Genomic DNA, 23,337 nt, shown 5'->3' with positions numbered 1-23,337 from the left:
GCAAACCAGCCTCCCATCCATTGACTCTGGCTATAATCCCTGCTGCCTCAGAAAGGCAACCAGCATAATTAAGGACCCCACGCATCACGGACATACTTTCTTCCACCTTCTTCTATCAGGAAAAAGATACGAAAGTTTGAGGTCACGTACCAACCAACTTAAGAACAGCTTCTTCCCTGCTGCCATCACTTTTATTAAGTTGATCTTTTCTCTACATCTGAGTTATGACTGTAATATTACATTTTGTAGTCTCTCTTTCCTTCCCTATGTACTGTATGCTTTGTCTATATAACATGCAAGAAACAATACTTTTCACTGTATACTAATACATGTGACAATAATAAATCAAATCAAATATCCACCTGAGAGGGCAAGTGGGGCCTTAGATTAGCAGCTCGTCCAAAAGACAGCAGTCTGACAGTGCAGCACTCTCTCAGTATTGCACTTGAATGCCAGCATTGATTTTGGCATGCAACTCTGAACTCAGCATCTTCGAAAGCAGAGGCAGGAGTGCAACCAGTTGAGCCACAGCTGACACTTCCAAACATAGGAAATGGAGCTGCTAATTTGCACACAGCGAGGTCCCACAAAAGGCAACGAGGTTACTGGACCAGAATTTGGTTGAGGGAAAAATATCGGCCAGGAATTCCTTTGCTCTCGTTCAAAAATAGTACCAGTGAATCTTTCACACCCACCCCAAAGAGAGCACAGGGTCTCAGTTTAGTGTTTCAATTGTGCAGCTCTCGGCGCTGCACTGAACTGAACTGTCAGCCAGCCTCGGATCATGTGCACACTTCTCTGAAATGAGAAATGACCCACCTTTGGACCCAAGAGGCACAAGCGCAGCCAACTGGCTTTCTGAAGGTTGGCAGCTGTTAATTGTTCATACTCCTTTAAGAAAGTAACCAGGGTTTTCAGAGCGCATGCTTACAACCACCGGTCACAATTTCCTGCCAAATAATGATCCTTTGTTTTCCTTTTTGCATTGAGCGGGCAAGCTGTTGTCTTTTGCGGCAGTGAGAATGGTAATTCGCAGCACTCTGAAGCATGTCATTTTGCACGTTACTGGGGAAAAACACTTGACTTATTCGCAGATTGTTTATTCCTGGAGTTTGCAGTGGTTTGGAAGCAGCCCGCTTTGACTGCATGGTGCTTTATGCAATGTGATCAATGCACCTATCTGTATTTGTTTGGACGCTTGTCCCTTTTTTTGCTTTTGCAGCAAATTGGGAACTCCGTCCCGCTTGGAGAGGGAGGCGCATGCGCGGCTGCCGGCGCTGACGTCACGGGGCTGCTGGCGGTGTCATGGCGGCTGCCGGTCAGCGGCTCTGAACCTGTTCCATGTAAACACGCTCCACATCTCCTCCCTTCCCTCCTCTCCCCCCCCTCCCCTCCCCCCACCCTCGGCACACCCCCTCCCCTCCCCTCCCCCCCCCCCCCCTTCCCGTCTCATGGAAAGTCATGACGGTGCCGAGCGGGGCGGCGTGGCCGCCGTAGAGTTGGCCGGAGCCGGGCGGAGCGCTCTCGGCAGCGGGCGGCTGAAAGGCTCCTGCTGGCCCGGCGACACCCCCGACGCAGAGACTCCATGTCCCATCACCGGGCGAGAAGAGGAGAGGGCGACGGCGGTGGTGGTGGTGGAGGAGGAGGAGGAGGAGGCCGCGCCTGCCTGCCGCGCGGAGAAAGTGAGGGAGGAGGGCGGTCAGCAGCAAAACTTGGTAAACAAGATGGGGGAGCTGAGCGCCGAGGCCGAGAGCGGCCTCTCACAGCGAACGGCCCCGCCGCGGGCGGACGGCAGCCCCGGTAAAACTGCCGAGGGTGACAGGAGTCACAGTGCCAGTGAGCCAAGCCTGCCCGCTGAATCGCAGAGCATCGACTCCCTCGAATCCTTTTCCAATCTGAACTCCTGCCCGAGCTCTGATTTGAACAGCGAGGGAGCTGAAGACCGGGCTCTGGCTCTGGCTTTACAAACTGAGGAGTATAACAGCAAGGATGGCGTTGCCAAGCCATCTAGTTCGAAGGAGAAATTCCTCGGACAGTCAGTCTATCACATTAAGTGGATCAAATGGAAAACGGAAAACACGCCCATTATTACACAGAATGAAAATGGTCCTTGTCCATTGCTCGCAATTATGAACGTTCTTCTTTTAGCATGGAAGGTACATATAAACATGTTAATAGCTTTGAACATACGTAAAGTGTCATTTTTTTACGTATGGTGCTCACTATTGAGTTGTAGCTTGCATCACCACATCACTTGCTGGCTTACATTCGCACTGGTCCACCAGCACCGTGACTTTTAAAAATGATAATTCTGTTCAGATCTTTGCATGACTTCGTCCTTCACTATCACTGTAACCTCCTCCAGGCTCTATGGGGAGGGAATTCTGGGATCTAGACAGATGATGGCACAATCGCCCAAGGTGGGTGAACAATGTGGGGTTGGGGGGGGGGGGGGATTATGTATTAAGCTAGAGTTGAAGGAGCAGAATTCCTGAACCCCTTTGCTGCTCCTTGATAACTTAAGCTCTTAAAATCTACCTCTGATTATGCTTTCTAACATTTCCCAGAAACCTAGAAATTAGGACAGGCACAGTACTTTTGGCCCTTCAAGGCCACTGCATCATTCACCATGATCATGGCTGATTCTCTATTTCAAAGCCATACTCCTCACTTCCCATACCCCTTGTCACCTTTAGAGTATAGAAATTTATAACCTTCTAAGATGTATTCAGTGATGTGGTCCTGAGGGCCTTCTGTGATAGAGAATTCCATAGGTTTATTTAACATCTTTGGCTCGCTCAACCTCTACCATATTGTGCTCCTGTGAAGTCATGGGGCGTTTTGCTATGTTGACGGAGCTATGTACATGTCAGTCTTCATTGCATAAAACTTTGCTTCATTATATCTGATTGTTAAATACACATTTTTATTATAGATTAAACTTCCACCTATGATGGAAATTATAACAGCAGAGCAGTTAATGGAGTACTTGGGTAAGATTGCTTTTTTTCACTGATACAAAGGGGATGTTTTCAGTCCAAATGAAGCCTTCATATATGTGTGTATATTGTTTAGAAATACATAGCGTAAAATTATCTAAGGGTCATTTGTCACTTTTTAATTTATCTGTCTGCCAATGATCATGCTACGCAAGAGTTGGATGATACCCTTCAACAAAAGAGCCCAACCATCTCCCCATGACATTTAGTGGCATTGCCTTCACTAAATCTCCCACCATCAATATCCTGAGGGTCATCACTTACTGGCAACTCAATTGCAAGTATAAATGTCATGGCTACTTGAGCAGGTTTGAGGGTGGGTATTTACTTGTCAACCTCTCCCCTGACTATAATCCACCAAGCCTGGCGTGTGATGGAATATTCTCCGCTTGCCTGGATGCATGCTGCTGTAACAACACTCAAGAGCATCCAGTACAAACCAATCTGCTTGATTGACACATCATTTACGAGCTTAACACATACTCCATCCGCCACTGCTCTTCCGTAGTTGCAGTGTGTACTGTCTAGAGAATTCACATACACAAATCATTGAAAATCAGTCAGACAAGCTGATAAAACGGTTACAAATGCATATCAGAGTGGTAAGCACTGCAGCCTCATGGCGGCGAGGTCCCAGATTTGATCCCGGCTCTGGGTCACTGTCCATGTGGAGTTTGCACATTCTCCCCGTGCTTGCGTGGGTTTCGCCCCCACAACCCAAAGATGTGCAGGCTAGGTCAGTGTTCTTCAAACTTTTTTCCTGGGGACCCATTTTTACCAACCGGCCAACCTTCGGGACCCAACACGGCCGACCTTCGCGACCCACGCCGGTCGACCTGCGCGACCCAAAGTTTTCTCTTGCCTTGTTTGCTGCTGACAAAAATGGAAGAAATGGTTTTGGGTCCCCTTGGCCTTGGTATACGCTCCTCCAATGGAACCTGTTGGATGACGGTGAAGCCTTCCGGTGTCGGAAAGTATGGAGTCTCCATCTGTCCAAAGTTCTGAATTTCCCCCCATATCCCCCCCCCCCCCCCCCGAACTTGTAAAACAAAAAGCTGCGACCGTTTAAAAACAAAAGCAGCTGCACTGCGCATGCGTGCCCGATCACCGGCGCGCATGCGCGCCGATGACCTGGCACGCATGTGCAGTGCAGCCGCATTTTTTTTTCATGTTCGTGGCCATTTTGAAGGCTGCTTGCCACCACCGTTATTAACGGCCAGCTGCTGCGGCTGTTGCGCGCAGATTTGCACGATCAGGAGCGACCAAAGCTGGCATGATCGGGAGCGACGGACGGCTCTGCGACCCTCCCAACACCCGCCCGCGACCCACCTGGGTCATGCCCCCGAGTTTGACCATGCCTGGGCTAGGTGGATTGGCAATGCTAAATTGCCCCTTAATTGGAAAAAATAAATTGGGTACTCTAAATTTATAAAAAGAAAAAAAACAAATGCATATCGGAACACTTGATTTTGCAAATAGAGGTATTGAGGAAAGAGGTTATGCCAACCCTTTATAGTACATTGGTTGGATCTCAACTGGAATGTTTTGCCCAGTTCTGTGCATTATACTTCAGAAGGATGTAAGGGCATTAGAACATAGAACGACACAGCGCAGTACAGGCCCTTCGGCCCACGATGTTGCACCGACATGGGAAGTCAAAAAACAAAAGCCACCTAACCTACACTATGCCATTATCATCCATATGCTTATCCAGTAAACTTTTAAATGCCCTCAATGTTGGCGAGTTCACTACTGTAGCAGGTAGGGCATTCCACGGCCTCACTACTCTTTGCGTAAAGAACCTACCTCTGACCTCTCCTATATCTATTACCCCTCAGTTTAAGGCTATGTCCCCTCGTGCTCGCCATTTCCATCCACGGGAGAAGGCTCTCACTGTCCACCCTATCTAACCCCCTGATCATTTTGTATGCCTCTATTAAGTCTCCTCTTAACCTTCTCTCTAACGAAAACAACCTCAAGTCCATCAGCCTTTCCTCATAAGATTTTCCCTCCATACCAGGCAACATCCTGGTAAATCTCCTCTGCACCCGCTCCAAAGCTTCCACGTCCTTCCTATAATGCGGTGACCAGAACTGTACGCAATACTCCAAATGCGGCGTAACCAGAGTTTTATACAGCTGCAACATGACCTCATGACTCCTGAACTCAATCCCTTTACCAATAAAGGCCAACACTCCACAGGCCTTCTTCATAACCCTATCAACCTGGGTGGCAACTTTCAGGGATCTGTGTACATGGACACCTAAATCCCTCTGCTCATCCACACTTCCAAGAACTTTACCATTAGCCAAATATTCTGCATTCCTGTTATTCCTTCCAAAGTGAATCACTTCACACTTCTCTACATTAAACTCCATTTGCCACCTCTCAGCCCAGGTCTGCAGCTTATCTATGTCCCTCTGTAACCTGCTACATCCTTCCGCACTGTCGACAACACCACCGACTTTAGTGTCGTCTGCAAATTTACTCACCCACCCTTCTGCGCCCTCCTCTAGGTCGTTGATAAAAATGACAAACAGCAACGGCCCCAGAACAGATCCTTGTGGTACGCCACTTGTAACTGAACTCCATTCTGAACATTTCCCATCAACCACCACCCTCTGTCTTCTTTCAGCTAGCCAATTTCTGATCCACATCTCTAAATTACCCTCAATCCCCAGCCTCCGTATTTTCTGCAATAGCCTACCGTGGGGAACCTTATCAAACGCTTTACTGAAATCCATATACACCACATCAACTGCTCTACCCTCATCTACCTGTTCAGTCACCTTCTCAAAGAACTCGATAAGGTTTGTGAGGCATGACCTACCCTTCACAAAGCCATGCTGACTATCCCTAATCATATTATTCCTATCTCGATGATTATAAATCTTGTCTCTTATAATCCCCTCCAAGACTGTGGGCAGCACGGTAGCATTGTGGATAGCACAATTGCTTCACAGCACCAGGGTCCCAGGTTTGATTCCAGCTTGGGTCACTGTCTGTGCGGAGTCTGCACATCCTCCCCGTGTGTGCGTGGGTTTTCTCCGGGTGCTCCGGTTTCCTCCCACAGTCCAAAGATGTGCAGGTTAGGTGGATTGGGCATGATAAATTGCCCTTAGCGTCCAAAATTGCCCTTAGTGTTGGGTGGGGTTACTGGGTTATGGGGATAGGGTGGAGGTGTCGACCTTGGGTAGGGTGCTCTTTCCAAGAGCCGGTGCAGACTCGATGGGCCAAATGGCCTCCTTCTGCACTGTAAATTCTATGAAACTATGAAAGACTTTACCCACAACAGACGTGAGTCTCACCGGTCTATAGTTGCCAGGGTTGTTTCTACTCCCCTTCTTGAACAAAGGGACCACATTTGCTATACTCCAGTCCTCTGGCACTATTCCTGTAGCCAATGATGACATAAAAATCAAAGCCAAAGGCCCAGCAATCTCTTCCTTGGCTTTCCAGAGAATCCTAGGATAAATCCCATCAGGCCCCGGGGACTTATCTATTTTCAGCCTGTCCAGAATTGCCAACACCTCTTCCCTACGTACCTCAATGCCATCTATTCTAATAGCCTGGGTCTCCGCATTCTCCTCCACAACATTATCTTTTTCCTGAGTGAATACTGACAAAAAATATTCATTTAGTATCTCGCCTATCTCTTCAGACTCCACACACAACTTCCCATCCCTGTCCTTGACTGGCCCTACTCTTACCCTAGTCATTCTTTTATTCCTGACATACCTATAAAAAGCTTTTGGGTTTTCCTTGATCCTACCTGCCAAATACTTCTCATGTCCCCTCCTTGCTCGTCTTAGCACTCTCTTTAGATCCTTCCTCGCTACCTTGTAACTATCAAGCGCCCCAACTGAAACTTCACTCCTCATCTTCACATAGGCCTCCTTCTTCCTCTTAACAAGAGATTCCACTTCTTTGGTAAACCACGGTTCCCTCGCTCGACGCCTTCCTCCCTGCCTGACCAGTACGTACTTATCAAGAACACGCAGTAGCTGTTCCTTAAACAAGCTCCACATATCCAGTGTGCCCAACACTTGCGGCCTACTTCTCCAACCTATCCCCCCCCAAGTCATGTCTAATGGCATCATAATTGCCCTTCCCCCAGCTATAACTCTAGCCCTGCGGGGTATACTTATCCCTTTCCATCACTAACGTAAACGTCACCGAATTGTGGTCACTGTCCCCAAAGTGCTCACCTACCTCCAAATCTAACACCTGGCCTGGTTCATTAACCAAATCTAATGTGGCCTCTCCTCTTGTTGGCCTGTCAACATATTGTGTCAGGAAACCCTCCTGCACACATTGTACAAAAAACGACCCATCTAATGTACTCGAACTATATCTTTTCCAGTCAATATTTGGAAAGTTAAAGTCTCCCATAATAACTACCCTGTTACTTTCGCTCTTATCCAGAATCATCTTCGCCATCCTTTCCTCTACATCCCTAGAACTATTTGGAGGCCTATAGAAACTCCCAACAGGGTGAACTCTCCTTTCCTGTTTCTAACCTCAGCCCATACTACCTTGGAAGAAGAGTCCCCACCTAGCATCCTCTCCGCCACCGTAATACTGTTTTTGACTAGCAGCGCCACACCTCCCCCTCTTTTGCCTCCTTCTCTGAGCTTACTAAAACACCTAAACCCCGGAACCCGCAACAACCATTCCTGTCCCTGCTCTATCCATGTCTCCGAAATGGCCACAACGTCGAAGTCCCAGGTACCAACCCATGCTGCCAGTTCCCCTACCTTATTTCGTATACTCCTGGCATTGAAGTAGACACACTTCAAACCACCTACCTGAACACTGGCCCCCTCCTGCGAAGTCAATTCTGTGCTCCTGACCTCTATACTCTGGATCTCTAGTACCCTAAAACTACAATCCAGGTTCCCATGCCCCTGCTGTATTAGTTTAAACCCCCCCAAAGAGCACTAACAAATCTCCCCCCCCAGGATATTTGTGCCCCTCAGGTTCAGATATAGACCATCCTGTCTGTAGAGGTCCCACCTTCCTCAGAAAGAGCCTCAGTTATCCAGAAATCTGAATCCCTCCCGTCTGCACCATCCCTGTAGCCACGTGTTTTATTGCTCCCTCTCCCTATTCCTCATCTCATTATCACGTGGCACGGGCAACAACCCAGAGATAACAACTCTGTTTGTTCTCGTTCTGAGCTTCCATCCTAGCTCCCTGAAAGCCTGCCTGACATCCTTGTCCCCTTTCCTACCTATGTCGTTATTGCCAATGTGGACCACGACTTGGGGCTGCTCCCCCTCCCCCTTAAGGACCCGGAAAACACGATCCGAGACATCACGTACCCTTGCACCTGGGAGGCAACATACCAAACGTGAGTCTCTCTCGCTCCCACAAAATCTCCTATCTGTGCCCCTGACTATCGAGTCCCCAATTACTAATGCTCTGCTCCTCTCCCCCCTTCCCTTCTGAGCAACAGGGACAGACTCCGTACCCCATGGCTTACCCCTGGTAAGTCGTCGTCGTCCCCCCCCCCCCACAAGTATCCAAAGCGGTATACTTGTTACTCAGGGGAACAACCGCAAGGGATCCCTGCACTGACTGCTTCTTCCCAGTCCCTCTTACAGTTACCCATCTATCTCCAATCTTTGGTGCAACTAATTCCCTGAAGCTGCTATCTATGACTCCCGAATGATCCGAAGTTCATCCAACTCCAGCTCCAGTTCCCTAACTCGGTCTTGGAGGAGCTGGAGATGGCTGCACTTCCTGCAGGTAAAATCAGCAGGGACACTAACGGCATCTCTCACCTCAAACATCCTGCAGGAGGAACATTGCACTACCTTCCCTGCCATCCCTCTAACCTCCAACCAAGATCTGGTTAATAAATAAATAAATAAAAGGAGAGGTTGCTGAAGAGATTTACTGAAATGAAAGCAGAAGTAAGGAACTTTAGTATAGTAAAGTACAGCGAAGCTGCGATTGTTCTCCTTCGCTGAGAAGGTTCATGGAAAACGTAATAGAGAGGCAAGAGTAAGTAAGGAGAGACTAATTTTGCTGGTAGGTAAAAGACACAGATTTAAGATAATTGGGAAAAGGACCAGAGGACTGATGAGAATTTATTTGGTGCGTTGAATTATGTATCATCTGGAATGGAGTGCCTGTAAGGGTAATATAAGCAGATTCCAAAGAGAGTTATCTGTTTACTTGGAAATGGAAATTTTCAGAGCTATGGGGCAAGAGCAGGCAAGCCAACGCTGGCATGATGGACTGAATAGCCTCCAGTACGCCCAAGATTTTACATGGACTGTAGCAGCTCTCAAGGCTGTGACCACCACCACTGGAATACCATGGGCAGAAGATACTTGGAAGCATTATAACCTTCATTATTCCCTCCGTGTTGCTCACCATTCCGATTTGAACATGCATTGCTTAATATTCCTTTCGTATTGCACAAACAAAATCCTGGAATTCCTTACTTAAACAGCACCATCGGGAGTACTTTCCTGATACAAACTGTCACTATTGATCCAAGAAGGTGGCCTCCACCGTGGGGCAGCAAGGTAGCCTTGTGGATAGCACAATTGCTTCACAGCTCCAGGGTCCCAGGTTCGATTCCGGCTTGGGTCACTGTCTGTGTGGAGTCTGCACATCCTCCCCGTGTGTGCGTGGGTTTCCTCCAGGTGCTCCAGTTTCCTTCCACAGTCCAAAGATGTGCAGGTTAGGTGGATTGGCCATGATAAATTGCCCTTCGTGTCCAAAATTGCCCTTAGTGTTGGGTGGGGTTACTGGGTTGTGGGGATAGGGTGGCGGTGTTGACCTTGGGTAGGGTGCTCTTTCCAAGAGCCAGTGCAGACTCGATGGGCCGAATGGCCTCCTTCTGCACTGTAAATTCCATGATAATCTATGACCACTTTCTGAAGGATTGCCTGGGCAATAAATTCAGATCTTGGCAGGAAATCCAAGTTGTTGAGGAATTTTTTTCGGAAAAGTTATTTATATGAAATACCCATAATTCTAACAATGATATTGGCAAAAGAAAGCCTGTACTTACAATTTGTACTAAATTATTATCTGCAAGAGGTCAGGTTCACCGGCTCAAGTAAATCAAAATCAGAGGTTTGACAAATGTTAAAGCTGGCAATAACTCATTGCAATCTAGCAGTTTCTTCAATCCAACTAGTTTGGTATAAATGCATTTTGTTTGGTTGGATCAACATGATGGCTTGAAGTTTCTGGTTTTTCGACAGAAATTTACAAAACCATTGCAGAAGTTTGTGGAATTTTAAACGTAAATTGTGTTCCGTGCAGCTTGAGTTCAATTGTCCGAGACTTTTTTTTTCAAATTTTAGTGTACCCAATTAATTTTTCCAATTAAGGGGGCAATTTAGCGTGTGCCAATCCAACTAGCCTGCACATCTTTGGGTTGTGGGGGCGAAACCCACGCAAGCACGGGGAGAATGTGCAAACTCCACACTGACAGTGAAATTGTCCGAGACTTAAGAACATTTGTTAGAAAGCAGGTCCTGTCTGCAAAGCACCCTGACCGATGAATTAATCACGGTTAGGAGTTTCCATTAATTCTGGTCATTTGTGATCATTGAAGATGCTTCAGAAAATGGGTGCAATAGGACACTAATAGGAAAGTGTCAAAAGTCTTTGAATGTAATCTGTTCTGTCTTCACAAGAGGACACAAATCAGACACCAGAAATGTTGGAGAAAGAAAGGTTTAGTGAGAGGGAAGAACTGAGGGATATCAACATTAGTAGAGAAAAGGTGCTGGGAAAATTGGTGGGATTGAAGGCAGTTAAATACCCAGGCCCTGAGAATTTGCATCCCAGAGTGCTTAAGGAAGTGGCTCTGGAAATAGTGGATGCATTGGTAGTCATCTTCCGGGATTCTATAGACTCTGGAACTATCCCTGCAGATTGGAGGGTAGGTCACGTCACTCCAATATTCAAAAAGGGAGGTAGAGAGAAAGCAGGGAATTATAGACCAGTAAGCCTAACATCGGTAGTGGGGAAAATGCTTGAATCCATTATCAAGGACATTATAGCTGAACATTTCGAAAGCAGTGACAGGATCAGTCAGAGTCAGCATGGATTTATGAAGGGAAAATCATGCTTGACAAATCTGTTGGAATTCTTTGAAGGTGTAACCAGTACAGTTGACAAGAGGGAGCCAGTCAATGTGGTATATTTGGACTTTCAGAAGGCGTTTGACAAAGTCCCGCAAAAGAGATTATTGTGCAAAATCAAAGCGCATGGGATTGGGGAAATGTATTAAGGTGGATAGAAAACTGGTTGGCAGAGAGGAAACAAAGAGTAGGGATTAATGGGTCCTTTTCAAATTGGCAGGCAGTAATTAGTGGGGTACCACAGGGATCGATGCTGGGACCTCAGTTATTCACAATATATATTAATGATTTGGATGACGGAACAAAATGTAACATTTCAAAGTTTGCACACGATACCAAGTTGGGTGGGAGGGTGAACTGTGGCGAAGATGCAGGGATCCTACAGCAAGATCTGGACAGGTTGGGCGAGTGGGCAAACCAATGGCAGATGCAGTATAATTTGGATAAGTGTGAGGTTATTCATTTTGGAAGCAAAAACAGGAAGGCAGAGTACTACCTGAATGGTTGTAAATTGGGAGAGGGGAGTGTGCAGCAGGACCTGGGTGTCCTTGTGCACCAGTCGCTGAAGGTAAGCATGCAGGTGCAGCAGGCGGTAAAGAAGGTTAATGGTATGTTGGTCTTCATTGCGAGAGGTTTCGAGTATAGAAGCCGGGTGTGTTGCTGCAATTATACAGGGCCTTGGTGAGGCCACACCTGGAGTTTTGTGTGCAGTTTTGGTCTCCTTCTCTGAGGAAGGATGTTCTTGCTCTCGAGGGAATGCAGAGAAGGTTTACCAGACTGTTTCCAGGGATGGCGGGACTGTCATATGAGGAGAGATTGGCTCAGTTGGGATTGTATTCGTCGGAGTTCCGAAGAATGAGGGGGGATCTCATAGAGACTTTGAAAATTTTAACGGGACTAGACGGGGTAGATGCAGGAAAGATATTCCCGATGGTGGGTGTGTCCAGAACCAAGGGTCACAGTCTGAGGATTCAGGGTAAAACATTTCGGACAGAGATCAGGAGACATTTCTTCACCCAAAGAGTGGTGAGCCTGTGGAATTCATTACCACAGGAAGTAGTTGATGCTAAAACATTGAATATATTCAAGAGGCGGCTGAATACAGCACTTGGGGCGAATAGGATCGAAGACTATGAGGAGAAAGCAGGATTAGGCTATTGAGTTGGATGATGAGCCATGGTCGTGATGAATGGCGGAGCAGGCTCGAAGGGTCAAAAGGCCTCCTCCTGTTCCTATCTTCTAAGTATCGATGTAATTTGTTAAATTTTATGAGAGACAGACTGTGATGCCCCAATATAACTAGGGAATGGTTCTGTATTTGTTTTTACGTCATTGTCAGTAATTTAAAATCTGGTAGATTGACACTGCTGAATCCATTTTATGCTGGATTAATCGAGGTGCACTTGATTATTTTTAAGTTACTGCTCTTGAATGTACCGTGGATTATTTTAGATGAAGAATGTAAATGTTTTGAAATGCAACCCAATTGCCCATGACTGATGTGTTTACTTTATGTATTGGGGCAGCAGGTTGCATAATGCTTATCACTCTGGCTTCACAGTGCCTGGGTCTCAGGTTCGATTCCCCACTGGATCTCTGTCTGTGCGTAGACTGCACGTTCTCTCTGTGCAGGTTAAGTGGATTTGCCGTGCTAACTTGCCCTTAGTGTCCAAAAAGGTTAGATGGGGTTAGGGGAATAGGGTGGAAGTGAGGGCTTAAGTGGGTCGGTGCATTCTAGATGGGCCGAATGGCCTCCTTCTGCACCGTATGTTCTCTGTTAGATATTCAAGTGAATTTGAATGGAGAATTGAAGAACAAGTAGCACTTTAGAAATGGATGCAATGTGCACCAGTTTTGTCAGTTGCATTCGCAGCAGAAACTCTACTCTAGCTGATATGTTTGGAAATGAACCAAACTGTAACAAAGTGGGGAAAGAGAAAAGTCAGTTTAGCCCAATTGTCAAACCCAATCCTTAATGGACAGCGGTAATGTTTATATTGAGAAAGCTCAGCTCAGTGAAGGGCTAAGGCTCATGGCAGCAGCATTTGGCTACAGATGTAAAGTGTAAAAGAGAAAGTGGGTCGATAACATCAAGCTTTCAGCATAAAGGAATGATTGTAAAATAAACCAGTTCCAGCTTTCCGGCCCTGCAAAAGACTGAATAAGTGTAAAAGATTAAGAGTATTGATTTTAATCAAGTCGGAAAGGTGGAAGAGGGAGCTTAAAAATATGTTGAGAGGAAGGTTGATAGCAGTATGGATAATTTATCAATATTGATTCATATAAATTTAATATTAATTGATTGCGAAAGCGTGAGATCACTTATTGGATGACTTTTTTTCTTGTATGTCATCCAGAAGTGTAAGGGAGCTGTTGGAGCCAACCCTCATGGAGCAATATTGAAGCCTTGGAGTTAAGTTATTGGGATTTTGGAGAGTGATTTGCATGGTGGATTTAGAATGTTAATTCCACTTACCATCAGGAGAGATGGTGACATGAGGTCTGAACATGGGACCCGTGACTGGATTTAGAAACGATATGAAGGCTTAAGTTTTCCAATCATAACTCCAGTTATAACCTGCCAAAATAAATGGGTTTCCGTAAACGTTAAGACTAAAAAAACCTAAACTGAAGAAAGTGTCTTTCAGGAATTTAGAAACCTATTCGGTGCCACATTTAAGGACAGAGTGGAGAACAGATTGTGATTCTGTCATTGTTTTTCAAGGAATAGAGTTCCTGTTCATTGGGTCATGGATCTGAAGGAAACTGCACAACGTAGAGTAGAATTGTTCGCAAAATATAGAGTAGGTCTGCATAACCAGTGCAAAACGTCATCAGTAGGATCAAACGTAGGTTTTATCCTTCAGGTCTGATTCTGAGCTTTCAAGTACAACAGAGAATAATTTAATAGGAAACTATATAGTCAGGAACTTGGCTTTAGTCGAAAGCCATGTTGTAAATTATTTGCAAGTAGAAGGTGCCACAACCTGTCAGCGACAAAGCTGTAACTGATGGTATAGAAGAGCAGAGTTCCAGAAGCTGCAAAATTGTCACTGAAATGGATATGCCAAAAGGCATCCTGGTGAGAAGAGATCAGACTGGAATTTTCAATTTACCAAGTCATGGACTGAACTCTCTTTATTTAATTACCTGAATTATATTTATTCACCATACACCATTTCCACGGTAGGAAAGTTTGTACCCCCTAATACAAGCAACCAAGTGATGGACTGAAGATCATTTTGATGTGAATTCTGATCAGTGAATTTACTATATTTCCCGAGTCTGTGCCAAGGAGCTGTATTTCCGGTATTTTGTTGGTCTTAAGAACAATCTGTCCCTCGAGATGAAAACTTTCTTTTAATACACACACAATAGGTTTGTCAAAATATATCTAAGCATTTGTAAACTGAAATAATACTTGTTTCTCCTGTTTTAAATGTAGGAAGCCTGTTTTGAAATCTTGATGACTATTAATAAGGTGACATGTCATCAGCCTTTTACGTCATCGTTTTGTAGTATCTTGTGCTTCGAAATCTAGAACTTAACTGTAGGATCTTGTAAGATTGCTGCACTGCCGAACACAAATGAATGGTAATGAGTGAGCTCTGGTCGTGCAGACAGTTGGACCAAATGTTGAGGAGATGGCACTTATTTTTTTTCACTTGCATAGTTTGAGATATAAGTGGAAGTGGATTTATTTTTTGTTGACAGTTTTTGAAAATCTGAACTTTAATTTCTTCTTCAGAACTTTAAAGCAGGTTTAATATTTGGTCCTGTCGCCCATAGCAAACTAATCTTGTTTTATTTTAAGTATATTTCATTAACTGAATCACAGTTATAAATGATTTCTTTAACCAAGCTTATATATTTTCCATCAATAGTACAAACTTCAGTGAATTTGGATCAAGAATTTTAAACTGGCAGATGCTCTGTAGTTTTTTTCCTTGGCACTTAGGCAGGAAAGGCAGATTAATTTGGAGTGCTGCAGATTTCTTGGTTGTAACCATCAGTGCTACCTTTTACTTGCTAGAAACAACCAGTTTTAATTTGCTGTGCCAGTTTCAAAAGCATGATTGGCTGGCATATTGCATCTCTTTTCCTCAATTTACTACTCCACCTGATGCCATCCTTCATCATGCACCAGGAAATCTTTAGCTGGTGAATCTGAAATCAAAGGTGTCTCATTCCCCAGCTTGAACGTCCCTCACTTTGAACTTAAAAGCCAGAATTTTACTGTCAGTGACAAAGCCAACAGCATGTGTCTCTGAATTTGAAGAAAACTGCTTTTATGGGCAACTCTTTTGGAGGTCAGAGGTAAATGCCATTTCTGTCACTTTAACCTAATGACCTGATTATCTTTGAAGTGTGAATTTCTCATTTTCTGGCATCAGTTTGAATTTGGTATCAAATCAATGGAATTTCTAGGCACCAACAGCATTCAAGCAGGGTAATCATTCAAGTAATCTCAGAAAGCAAACCAGAAGTTAAAATGCGCTTATTGTTCTTTTACCTTTTAATATTTATGGAGAGTAAAATAAATGAATGCACTTGCAATTAAGGTAGAAACTGAAATAGCAAATGTGTTAAAAATGTTTTTTTAATCATAATGGCAAAATTTGAATTTCACGCATTATATAATGAGCTTTTTTGGGCCAGTGGTTGTCCAGAGTAATTAGGAATTTTGTGTGGCACTAAAAATCCAGTTATATCAGTTTCAAAAAAAAATATTTTTTCCAAGTGCTTTTATAATGAGAGTAATAACATAAAAGAGCAAGATGCAGTCAGTTCAGTGAATTCGAATAGATTGCACTCTATCGAGTTTTTAACAGCAAACATGGAGAAACATAGAATTACTAATGGCAGCTTCTGGATTTCTGAGCTCGAACTGCAGACTGAGAGATGCTATTGTCAGTTTCAGCGGAGTACTAGTGTGAAAAGCTGACAGTTACAAAATCCTAACTTTAAAAAGTATTAAATTGTCAAGTCCAGTCTTCATTGTTAGTTTTGAGGCTACTTGTGTGTTAATTCGATGTTGCTAACTGTACGTTGCCACCCACTGCCAAAACAGTAAATAAGGAAAACTTGACAAGTGGTCACAAATTCTAGTTGGAGATTTTAGCTATTAAATTATTTATTAAAAAAAGAAAATTCACACGCAAGATTACATTAGTTAAACCTAATCTTGGAAAACATTTTCGTACTTGTTTAGACTCAAGTAAACATCCCTTTAGGCATCAGTCCTTATGGTACAAAATCTTGCTTTCTGAAACAATCAGACACTCCTCTGGGGTGACTGAAGACTGATCAGTTCACTTCTCTCCACACAGAGCACTCTGTTCAGGAGATATTATGGCCACACCTAGCACAGCTTCCAACCTCTAGATTTGTTTGCTCTAAAACTTTTCCATTGTCCTTATCCTTCTTTGAGATTTACCTTTCCCAGAATATAAAAACCTTTTGTTCTTCATGTGACTACCACTTTTGGGTAAAATCAAATTGAGTAACTTTGCCATACTCATTTATGACTTTTTCGAAATTGCAAACTCCTTTGCTCCCTTTGATACTCAACAGCTAAAAACCCAAGTCCTCACTTATCCCCAAAATGCAAATTTTTACCCAATATATGTTTACTTGTAGAACATCCAGCTCGGTGTTTTTCACTTCAATTGCCTGCCTTTCATACCTATCCCTTTTGATCTCTTTAACTTTGTGGACACTCGGTCTCCAGCTTAACTAAATTAGTCATGCACTGGCAGCACAGTGATGCAGTGGTTAGCGTTGTTGCCTCATGGCGCTGAGGACCTGGGTTCGATCCCCGCCCCAGGTCACTGTGTGGAGTTTGCACATTTCTCCTCGTGTTTGCGTGGGTCTCATCCCCACAACCCAAAGATGCGCAGGGTAGGTGGATTGGCCATGCTAAATTGCCGCTTATCGAAAAGAAAAGAATTGGGTACTCTTTTTATAATAAAAAAAAATTAATTTAAATTTAAAAATATAAGTAAATAAAATTAGCCCTAAACACAAACACACAGGGACCCACCGGAGGGAGGCCGGCAGAGAGGAGGACCTCCTCTTGGGCCTGCTCCTGGGACTGGCCAAGCTGCCCATTAATAGGTATAGGCAGCAGATAGTCGAGGGGGTCGAACCCAGGTCCATCCTGGCTGTCTGCCCTAATTGTCCATCCCATCTGCAATTGCTACTAGTATCCATGTGAAGAGAGCACATGGTGTCCACAGGCATGACTGAGGCAGTAAGCGCACGGTTGTCACCACAGGGACTGGGGCTTTTTATCAGCCTCTTTAATTACATTAAAAAAAAAATATATATATATATTTTAAAGTTCACTTTGACTTTCTGGTTATTTGAAGCCATATCCCTTTATGGCTTCAAATTGTTCATTTTTCCCTCTACTTTTTCATTTAGTTTATTTGATTAGCTCAAAAGAAGCCCACTGCCCCCATAATCCTCTTTGCCGAATACCACCATAGTCCAAAAGAAAAATTAAAAAATAACATTTTCTTGACGATATCCATTTCTTACGTGATTTGTGGGTCCATAAATTTTTAAGACTTTGATTAAAACCAAACATGATATAATATATTTCACATCCAAATTAATGAGTCAGATAGCAGTTCATATTTTGGGTGATGATCTGGAAATTTGCTATATAAAAATTATATCAGATTAAAGTTCGGCCATTTTTGATTTCATTCCATGATAGAGGCCTTAGTATCACAAACCCATATAATAGGTCAAGAAAAGAAACAATCAACTTTGATAAGTTCATATCAACTGAGCACATATTTTGCATTGTCCTCAACACACCATAATTTATGATGGCTTTGAACATCTTTCCAGTGGTAGCCTAATGCGTTATCATGATGAACTCTCCGTTACTAGATGCCTCATTTAGTGAATAGAATTTGAAACAGTCAATTTGGGTGAATAGCATTCTCAGTGTTGCACTGTTAATTGCCTGACAACTATTGTGTATTCATGATGTCAATTAAGTGTTACCATTTGGGGACTTCCGGGTGCGGCGATGACCAGCTGAGTCGCACGTTTCGGCAGCTCCCGGTGGAACGGACTTTTGGGCTCTTAATAAGAGCCCCAACGGCAATTTTAACGGCTAAAAGTACTGTGCGGCGAAACAGAAGGGAATCCCCCCTGGATACGGATGAAAAAAGGAGAGGAAGGTGGCCGGATTGCGGTGGATCCTTTAGAGCAGCGGCAAGGAAGGCAAGCAAAAACCAAAATGGCGTCGGAAGGTGGCAGTTTAATATGGGGCCCTGAACAACACGAGTTCTTGAAACGCTGCGTGGAAGAACTCAAAAAGGAAATGAAGAAGGACCTGTTGGCCCCGATATTACAGGCGATCGAAGGGCTAAAGGAGGAGCAAAAGACCCAGGAGCGGGAGCTTCGGGTCGTGAAGGCAAAGGCTGCCGAGAATGAGGACGACATACAGGGCCTGGTGGTGAAGACGGAGATGCACGAGGCACACCATAAACGATGCGTGGAAAGGCTGGAGGCGCTGGAGAACAACGCGAGGAGGAACAACCTAAGGATTCTTGGTCTTCCTGAAGGTGCGGAGGGAGCGGACGTCGGGGCATATGTGAGCACGATGCTGCACTCGTTAATGGGAGCGGAGGCCCCGGCGGGTCCGCTGGAGGTGGAGGGAGCATACCGAGTGATGGCGCGAGGACCGAGAGCAGGAGAAATTCCTCGAGCCATAGTGGTGAGATTCCTCCGTTTTAAGGATAGAGAAATGGTCCTTAGATGGCCAAAGAAAACTCGGAGCAGTAAGTGGGAGAACGCGGTGATCCGCGTATATCAAGACTGGAGTGCGGAGGTGGCGAGAAGGAGGGCGAGCTTTAATCGGGCCAAGGCGGTGCTTCACAAAAAGAAGATAAAATTCGGAATGCTGCAACCGGCAAGACAGTGGGTCACATATCAAGGGAGGCACCACTACTTTGAGACGGCGGATGAGGCGTGGACTTTTATCGTGGAAGAAAAATTGGAATGAGCGGGTTATTTAATAATAATTTTTTTAAAAAAAGAACGTTTGAAACAAAGTGGTGGGGCGAGTATGGGGGGGCGAAGAGGGGGGTAAAAAGGGGGGAAAGAGGAGTTTTATGTTATTAATCTTGCAATGTGGTAACTTTTCTCTCTTCCACAGGAGGTGGTGGGGGGAGGAAAGGAGGTGGAGGAGATGGGGCGTTGGCCATTGGGGGCGGGGCCAAGGGGGAAGCGCGGGCTCGGTTCCCGTGCTATGATAATCATGGCGGGAATAGGGAAGCAGGAAGGACGGGGCGTCGCACGGTGCGAGCCGAGGTCATGGGGGGAAGCTGAGGTCGGCCAGAGTTTGCTGACTTCTGGGAGCAACATGGGGGGTGTAACTACGCTAGTGGGGGATCTAGCGGGGGGGGGGGGGGGAATTATTGGGCTGCTGCTGCTGGGGGGAGCTGGTATGGGGTGGGATGGGCGGGGGGGGGGGGGGGCACCGCCTGGGGGGGACACAGCTGCGTGGGAACCGGGTGAGGAGCTGGAAAAAAGGGATGGCTAATCGACAAGGGGGGGGGGGTAAAAAGCCCCCCAACCCGGCTGATCACGTGGAACGTGAGAGGGCTGAACGGGCCGATAAAGAGGGCACGGGTACTCGCATACCTTAAGAAACTTAAGGCAGACGTGGTTATGTTACAGGAAACGCACTTGAAACTGATAGACCAGGTGAGACTAAGCAAAGGTTGGGTGGGGCAGGTGTTCCATTTGGGGCTAGATGCGAAAAACAGGGGGGTGGCTATATTAGTGGGGAAGCGGGTAATGTTTGAGGCAAAGACTATAGTGGCGGATAGCGGGGGCAGGTATGTGATGGTGAGTGGCAAACTACAGGGGGAGACGGTAGTTTTGGTAAACATATATGCCCCGAACTGGGATGATGTCAATTTTATGAGGCGTATGCTAGGACGCATCCCGGACCTAGAGGTGGGAAAGTTGGTAATGGGGGGAGATTTCAATACGGTGTTGGAACCAGGGCTGGACAGGTCGAGGTCCAGGACTGGAAGGAGGCCGGCAGCAGCCAAGGTGCTTAAAGATTTTATGGAGCAGATGAGAGGAGTAGACCCGTGGAGATTTAGCAGACCTAGGAGTAAGGAGTTTTCGTTTTTCTCCTATGTCCACAAAGTCTATTCGCGAATAGACTTTTTTGTTTTGGGAAGGGCGTTGATCCCGAAGGTGAGGGGAACGGAGTATACGGCTATAGCCATTTCGGATCACGCTCCACATTGGGTGGACTTGGAGATAGGGGAGGAAACAGAAGGGCACCCACCCTGGAGAATGGACATGGGACTAATGGCAGATGAGGGGGTGTGTCTAAGGGTGAGGGGGTGCATTGAAAAGTACTTGGAACTCAATGATAATGGGGAGGTCCAGGTGGGAGTGGTCTGGGAGGCGCTGAAGGCAGTGGTTAGAGGGGAGCTGATATCAATAAGGGCACATAAAGGAAAGCAGGAGAGCAGGGAACGGGAGCGGTTGCTGCAAGAACTTCTGAGGGTGGACAGACAATATGCGGAGGCACCGGAGGAGGGACTGTACAGGGAAAGGCAAAGGCTACACGTAGAATTTGACTTGCTGACAACGGGTACTGCAGAGGCACAGTGGAGGAAGGCACAGGGTGTACAGTACGAATATGGGGAGAAGGCGAGCAGGTTGCTGGCCCACCAATTGAGGAAAAGGGGAGCAGCGAGGGAAATAGGGGGAGTGAGGGATGAGGAAGGAGAGATGGAGCGGGGAGCGGAGAGAGTGAATGGAGTGTTCAAGGCATTTTATAAAAAATTATACCAAGCTCAACCCCCGGATGGGAGGGAGAGAATGATGGACCTTCTGGACCTACTGGAATTTCCCAAGGTGGAGGAGCAGGAAAGGGGGGGGACTGGGAGCACAGATTGAAATAGAGGAAGTAGTGAAAGGAATTAGGGGCATGCAGGCGGGGAAGGCTCCGGGACCAGATGGATTCCCAGTTGAATTTTACAGAAAATATGTGGACTTGCTCGCCCCGCTACTGATGAGGACCTTTAATGAGGCAAAGGAAAGGGACAGCTGCCCCCGACTATGTCTGAGGCAACGATATCGCTTCTCCTAAAGAAGGAAAAGGACCCGCTGCAATGCGGGTCCTATAGACCTATTTCCCTCCTAAATGTAGACGCTAAGATTCTGGCCAAGGTAATGGCAATGAGGATAGAGGATTGTGTTCCGAGGGTGGTCCATGAGGACCAAACTGGGTTTGTGAAGGGGAGACAGCTGAATACGAACATACGGAGGCTGCTAGGGGTGATGATGATGCCCCCACCAGAGGGGGAAGCGGAGACAGTGGTGGCGATGGATGCCGAGAAAGCATTTTATAGAGTGGAGTGGGATTATTTGTGGGAGGTGCTGAGGAGATTTGGTTTTGGAGATGAGTATGTTGGATGGGTGCAGCTGTTGTATAGGGCCCAGTGGCGAGTGTGGTCACGAATGGACGGGGATCTGCATACTTTCGGCTCCATAGAGGGACAAGGCAGGGATGCCCTCTGTCCCCATTATTGTTTGCACTGGCGATTGAGCCCCTGGCAATAGCACTGAGGGGTTCCAAGAAGTGGAGGGGAGTACTTAGAGGAGGAGAAGAACACCGGGTATCTCTGTATGCGGATGACTTGTTGTTATATGTAGCGGACCCGGCGGAGGGGATGCCAGAGATAATGCGGACACTTCGGGAGTTTGGAGAATTCTCAGGATATAAACTGAACATGGGGAAAAGTGAGTTGTTTGTGGTGCATCCAGGGGAGCAGAGCAGAGAAATAGAGGACTTTCCGCTGAGGAAGGTAACGAGGGACTTTCGTTACTTGGGGATCCAGATAGCCAAGAATTGGGGTACATTGCATAGGTTAAATTTAACGCGATTGGTGGAACAAATGGAGGAGGACTTCAAGAGATGGGACATGGTATCCCTGCCACTGGCAGGGAGGGTGCAGGCGGTTAAAATGGTAGTCCTCCCGAGATTCCTCTTTGTGTTTCAGTGCCTGGGAAGGGGGGGAGGGGGGGGGGGGGGAAAGGGGGTGGGGGGAAAGAAGGGGGGGGGGGAGGAAGAAGGGGGGGGGGAGGAAGAAGGGGGGGGGGAGAAAGAAGGGGGGGGGGAGAAAGAAGGGGGGGGGAGAAAGAAGGGGGGGGGAGAAAGAAGGGGGGGGGGAGAAAGAAGGGGGGGGGGGAGAAAGAAGGGGGGGGGGAAAAGAAAGAAGGGGGGGGGAGAAAAGAAAGAAGGGGGGGGGGAAAAGAAAGAAGGGGGGGGAGGGGGGGAGGGGAAGGGGAAGGGAAGGGGAAGGGGGGGGGGAGAAGGGAGGGGGGGGAGAAGGGAGGGGGGGGAAGAAGGGGAGGGGAAGGGGGGGGGGGAGAAGGGGGGGGGAGGGAGGGGGGGGAAAGACGGGAGGGGGAGAAGGGGGGGGGAAAGACGGGAGGGGGAGAGGGGAGGGGGGGGGGGGGAGGAGAGGGGGGGGGAGAGGGGAGAGGGGAGGGGGGGGAGGGGAGGAGGGGGGGGGGGATGGGGAGAGGAACCAGAAGGACTCTCAGGGTTGTTAATATATATGTATAATATGTATAGGTCGTTGCTATAAATAATTGTATATTGGGCTGTTAAATCATATTTTTGGAGAGTGTTTATCTGAGACAAGGCAGTTGCCATTTAGTTTTAGTTTTTGTTATATTATTTATTCTTTGTTTATAAAACCGGTCATTGTTACTTATACTGTTATATTATTGTGTAAAGGATACACAATGTACTGTGATGGTTGACCAAAAATTTTCAATAAAATATTTTTTTTAAAAAAGTGTGACCATTTATAAGTTCAGAAACTTTATTGAAGCTATATAATCTATTGCGTTGGACGGGTTGTCACTGTAGACATTGTGGAAGTGGTGCTTTGAGAAGGCTAAATATGTTATAGTGATGGAAAAGCACGAGTGCTTTTGGATTTGACAACAATTCAGTAGCTATTCATAAGTTTCCGTAAACAGTTTTAAAATAATTAAACATTGTCCTTTGTCATACACAACACGAAGTCTGGGGAAACTCCCCAAGATTGACTTAAATCTCCTCGTCACTAATAATCACAAACTGCAAATAAACAACGTAGCAAACATCTTCGGGCTGCTTTACTCCTAACTTTCAAGCAGCAAAAACCTGAAAGCAAATT

The 23,337-nt window shown here is 46.1% G+C and overlaps 1 protein-coding gene across 2 annotated transcripts in view; it reads left to right on the top strand.

Annotated features, from left to right (window-relative positions):
* Positions 1-1,006: 1,006 nt before the first annotated feature.
* mindy2 (MINDY lysine 48 deubiquitinase 2) overlaps positions 1,007-23,337 on the top strand; it is a 123,051-nt gene continuing 100,720 nt past the window's right edge. The window contains exons 1-2 of one of the 2 annotated variants that reach the window (XM_072470712.1): positions 1,007-1,025; positions 2,936-2,993. In XM_072470712.1, coding sequence (XP_072326813.1) covers positions 1,023-1,025; positions 2,936-2,993 — 61 coding nt within the window. In that variant the 5' untranslated portion in view covers positions 1,007-1,022. Of the gene's footprint in view, positions 1,026-1,427; positions 2,157-2,935; positions 2,994-23,337 lie in introns of those variants that run through there. The other variant, XM_072470711.1, reaches the window with a different exon arrangement.

The sequence above is a fragment of the Scyliorhinus torazame genome, chromosome 12 (assembly GCF_047496885.1).
Source record: "Scyliorhinus torazame isolate Kashiwa2021f chromosome 12, sScyTor2.1, whole genome shotgun sequence".
Lineage (NCBI taxonomy): Eukaryota > Metazoa > Chordata > Chondrichthyes > Carcharhiniformes > Scyliorhinidae > Scyliorhinus > Scyliorhinus torazame.
The sequence above is the reverse complement of the archived record's forward strand: the minus strand, read 5'-3'. Positions and strand labels throughout refer to the sequence as shown.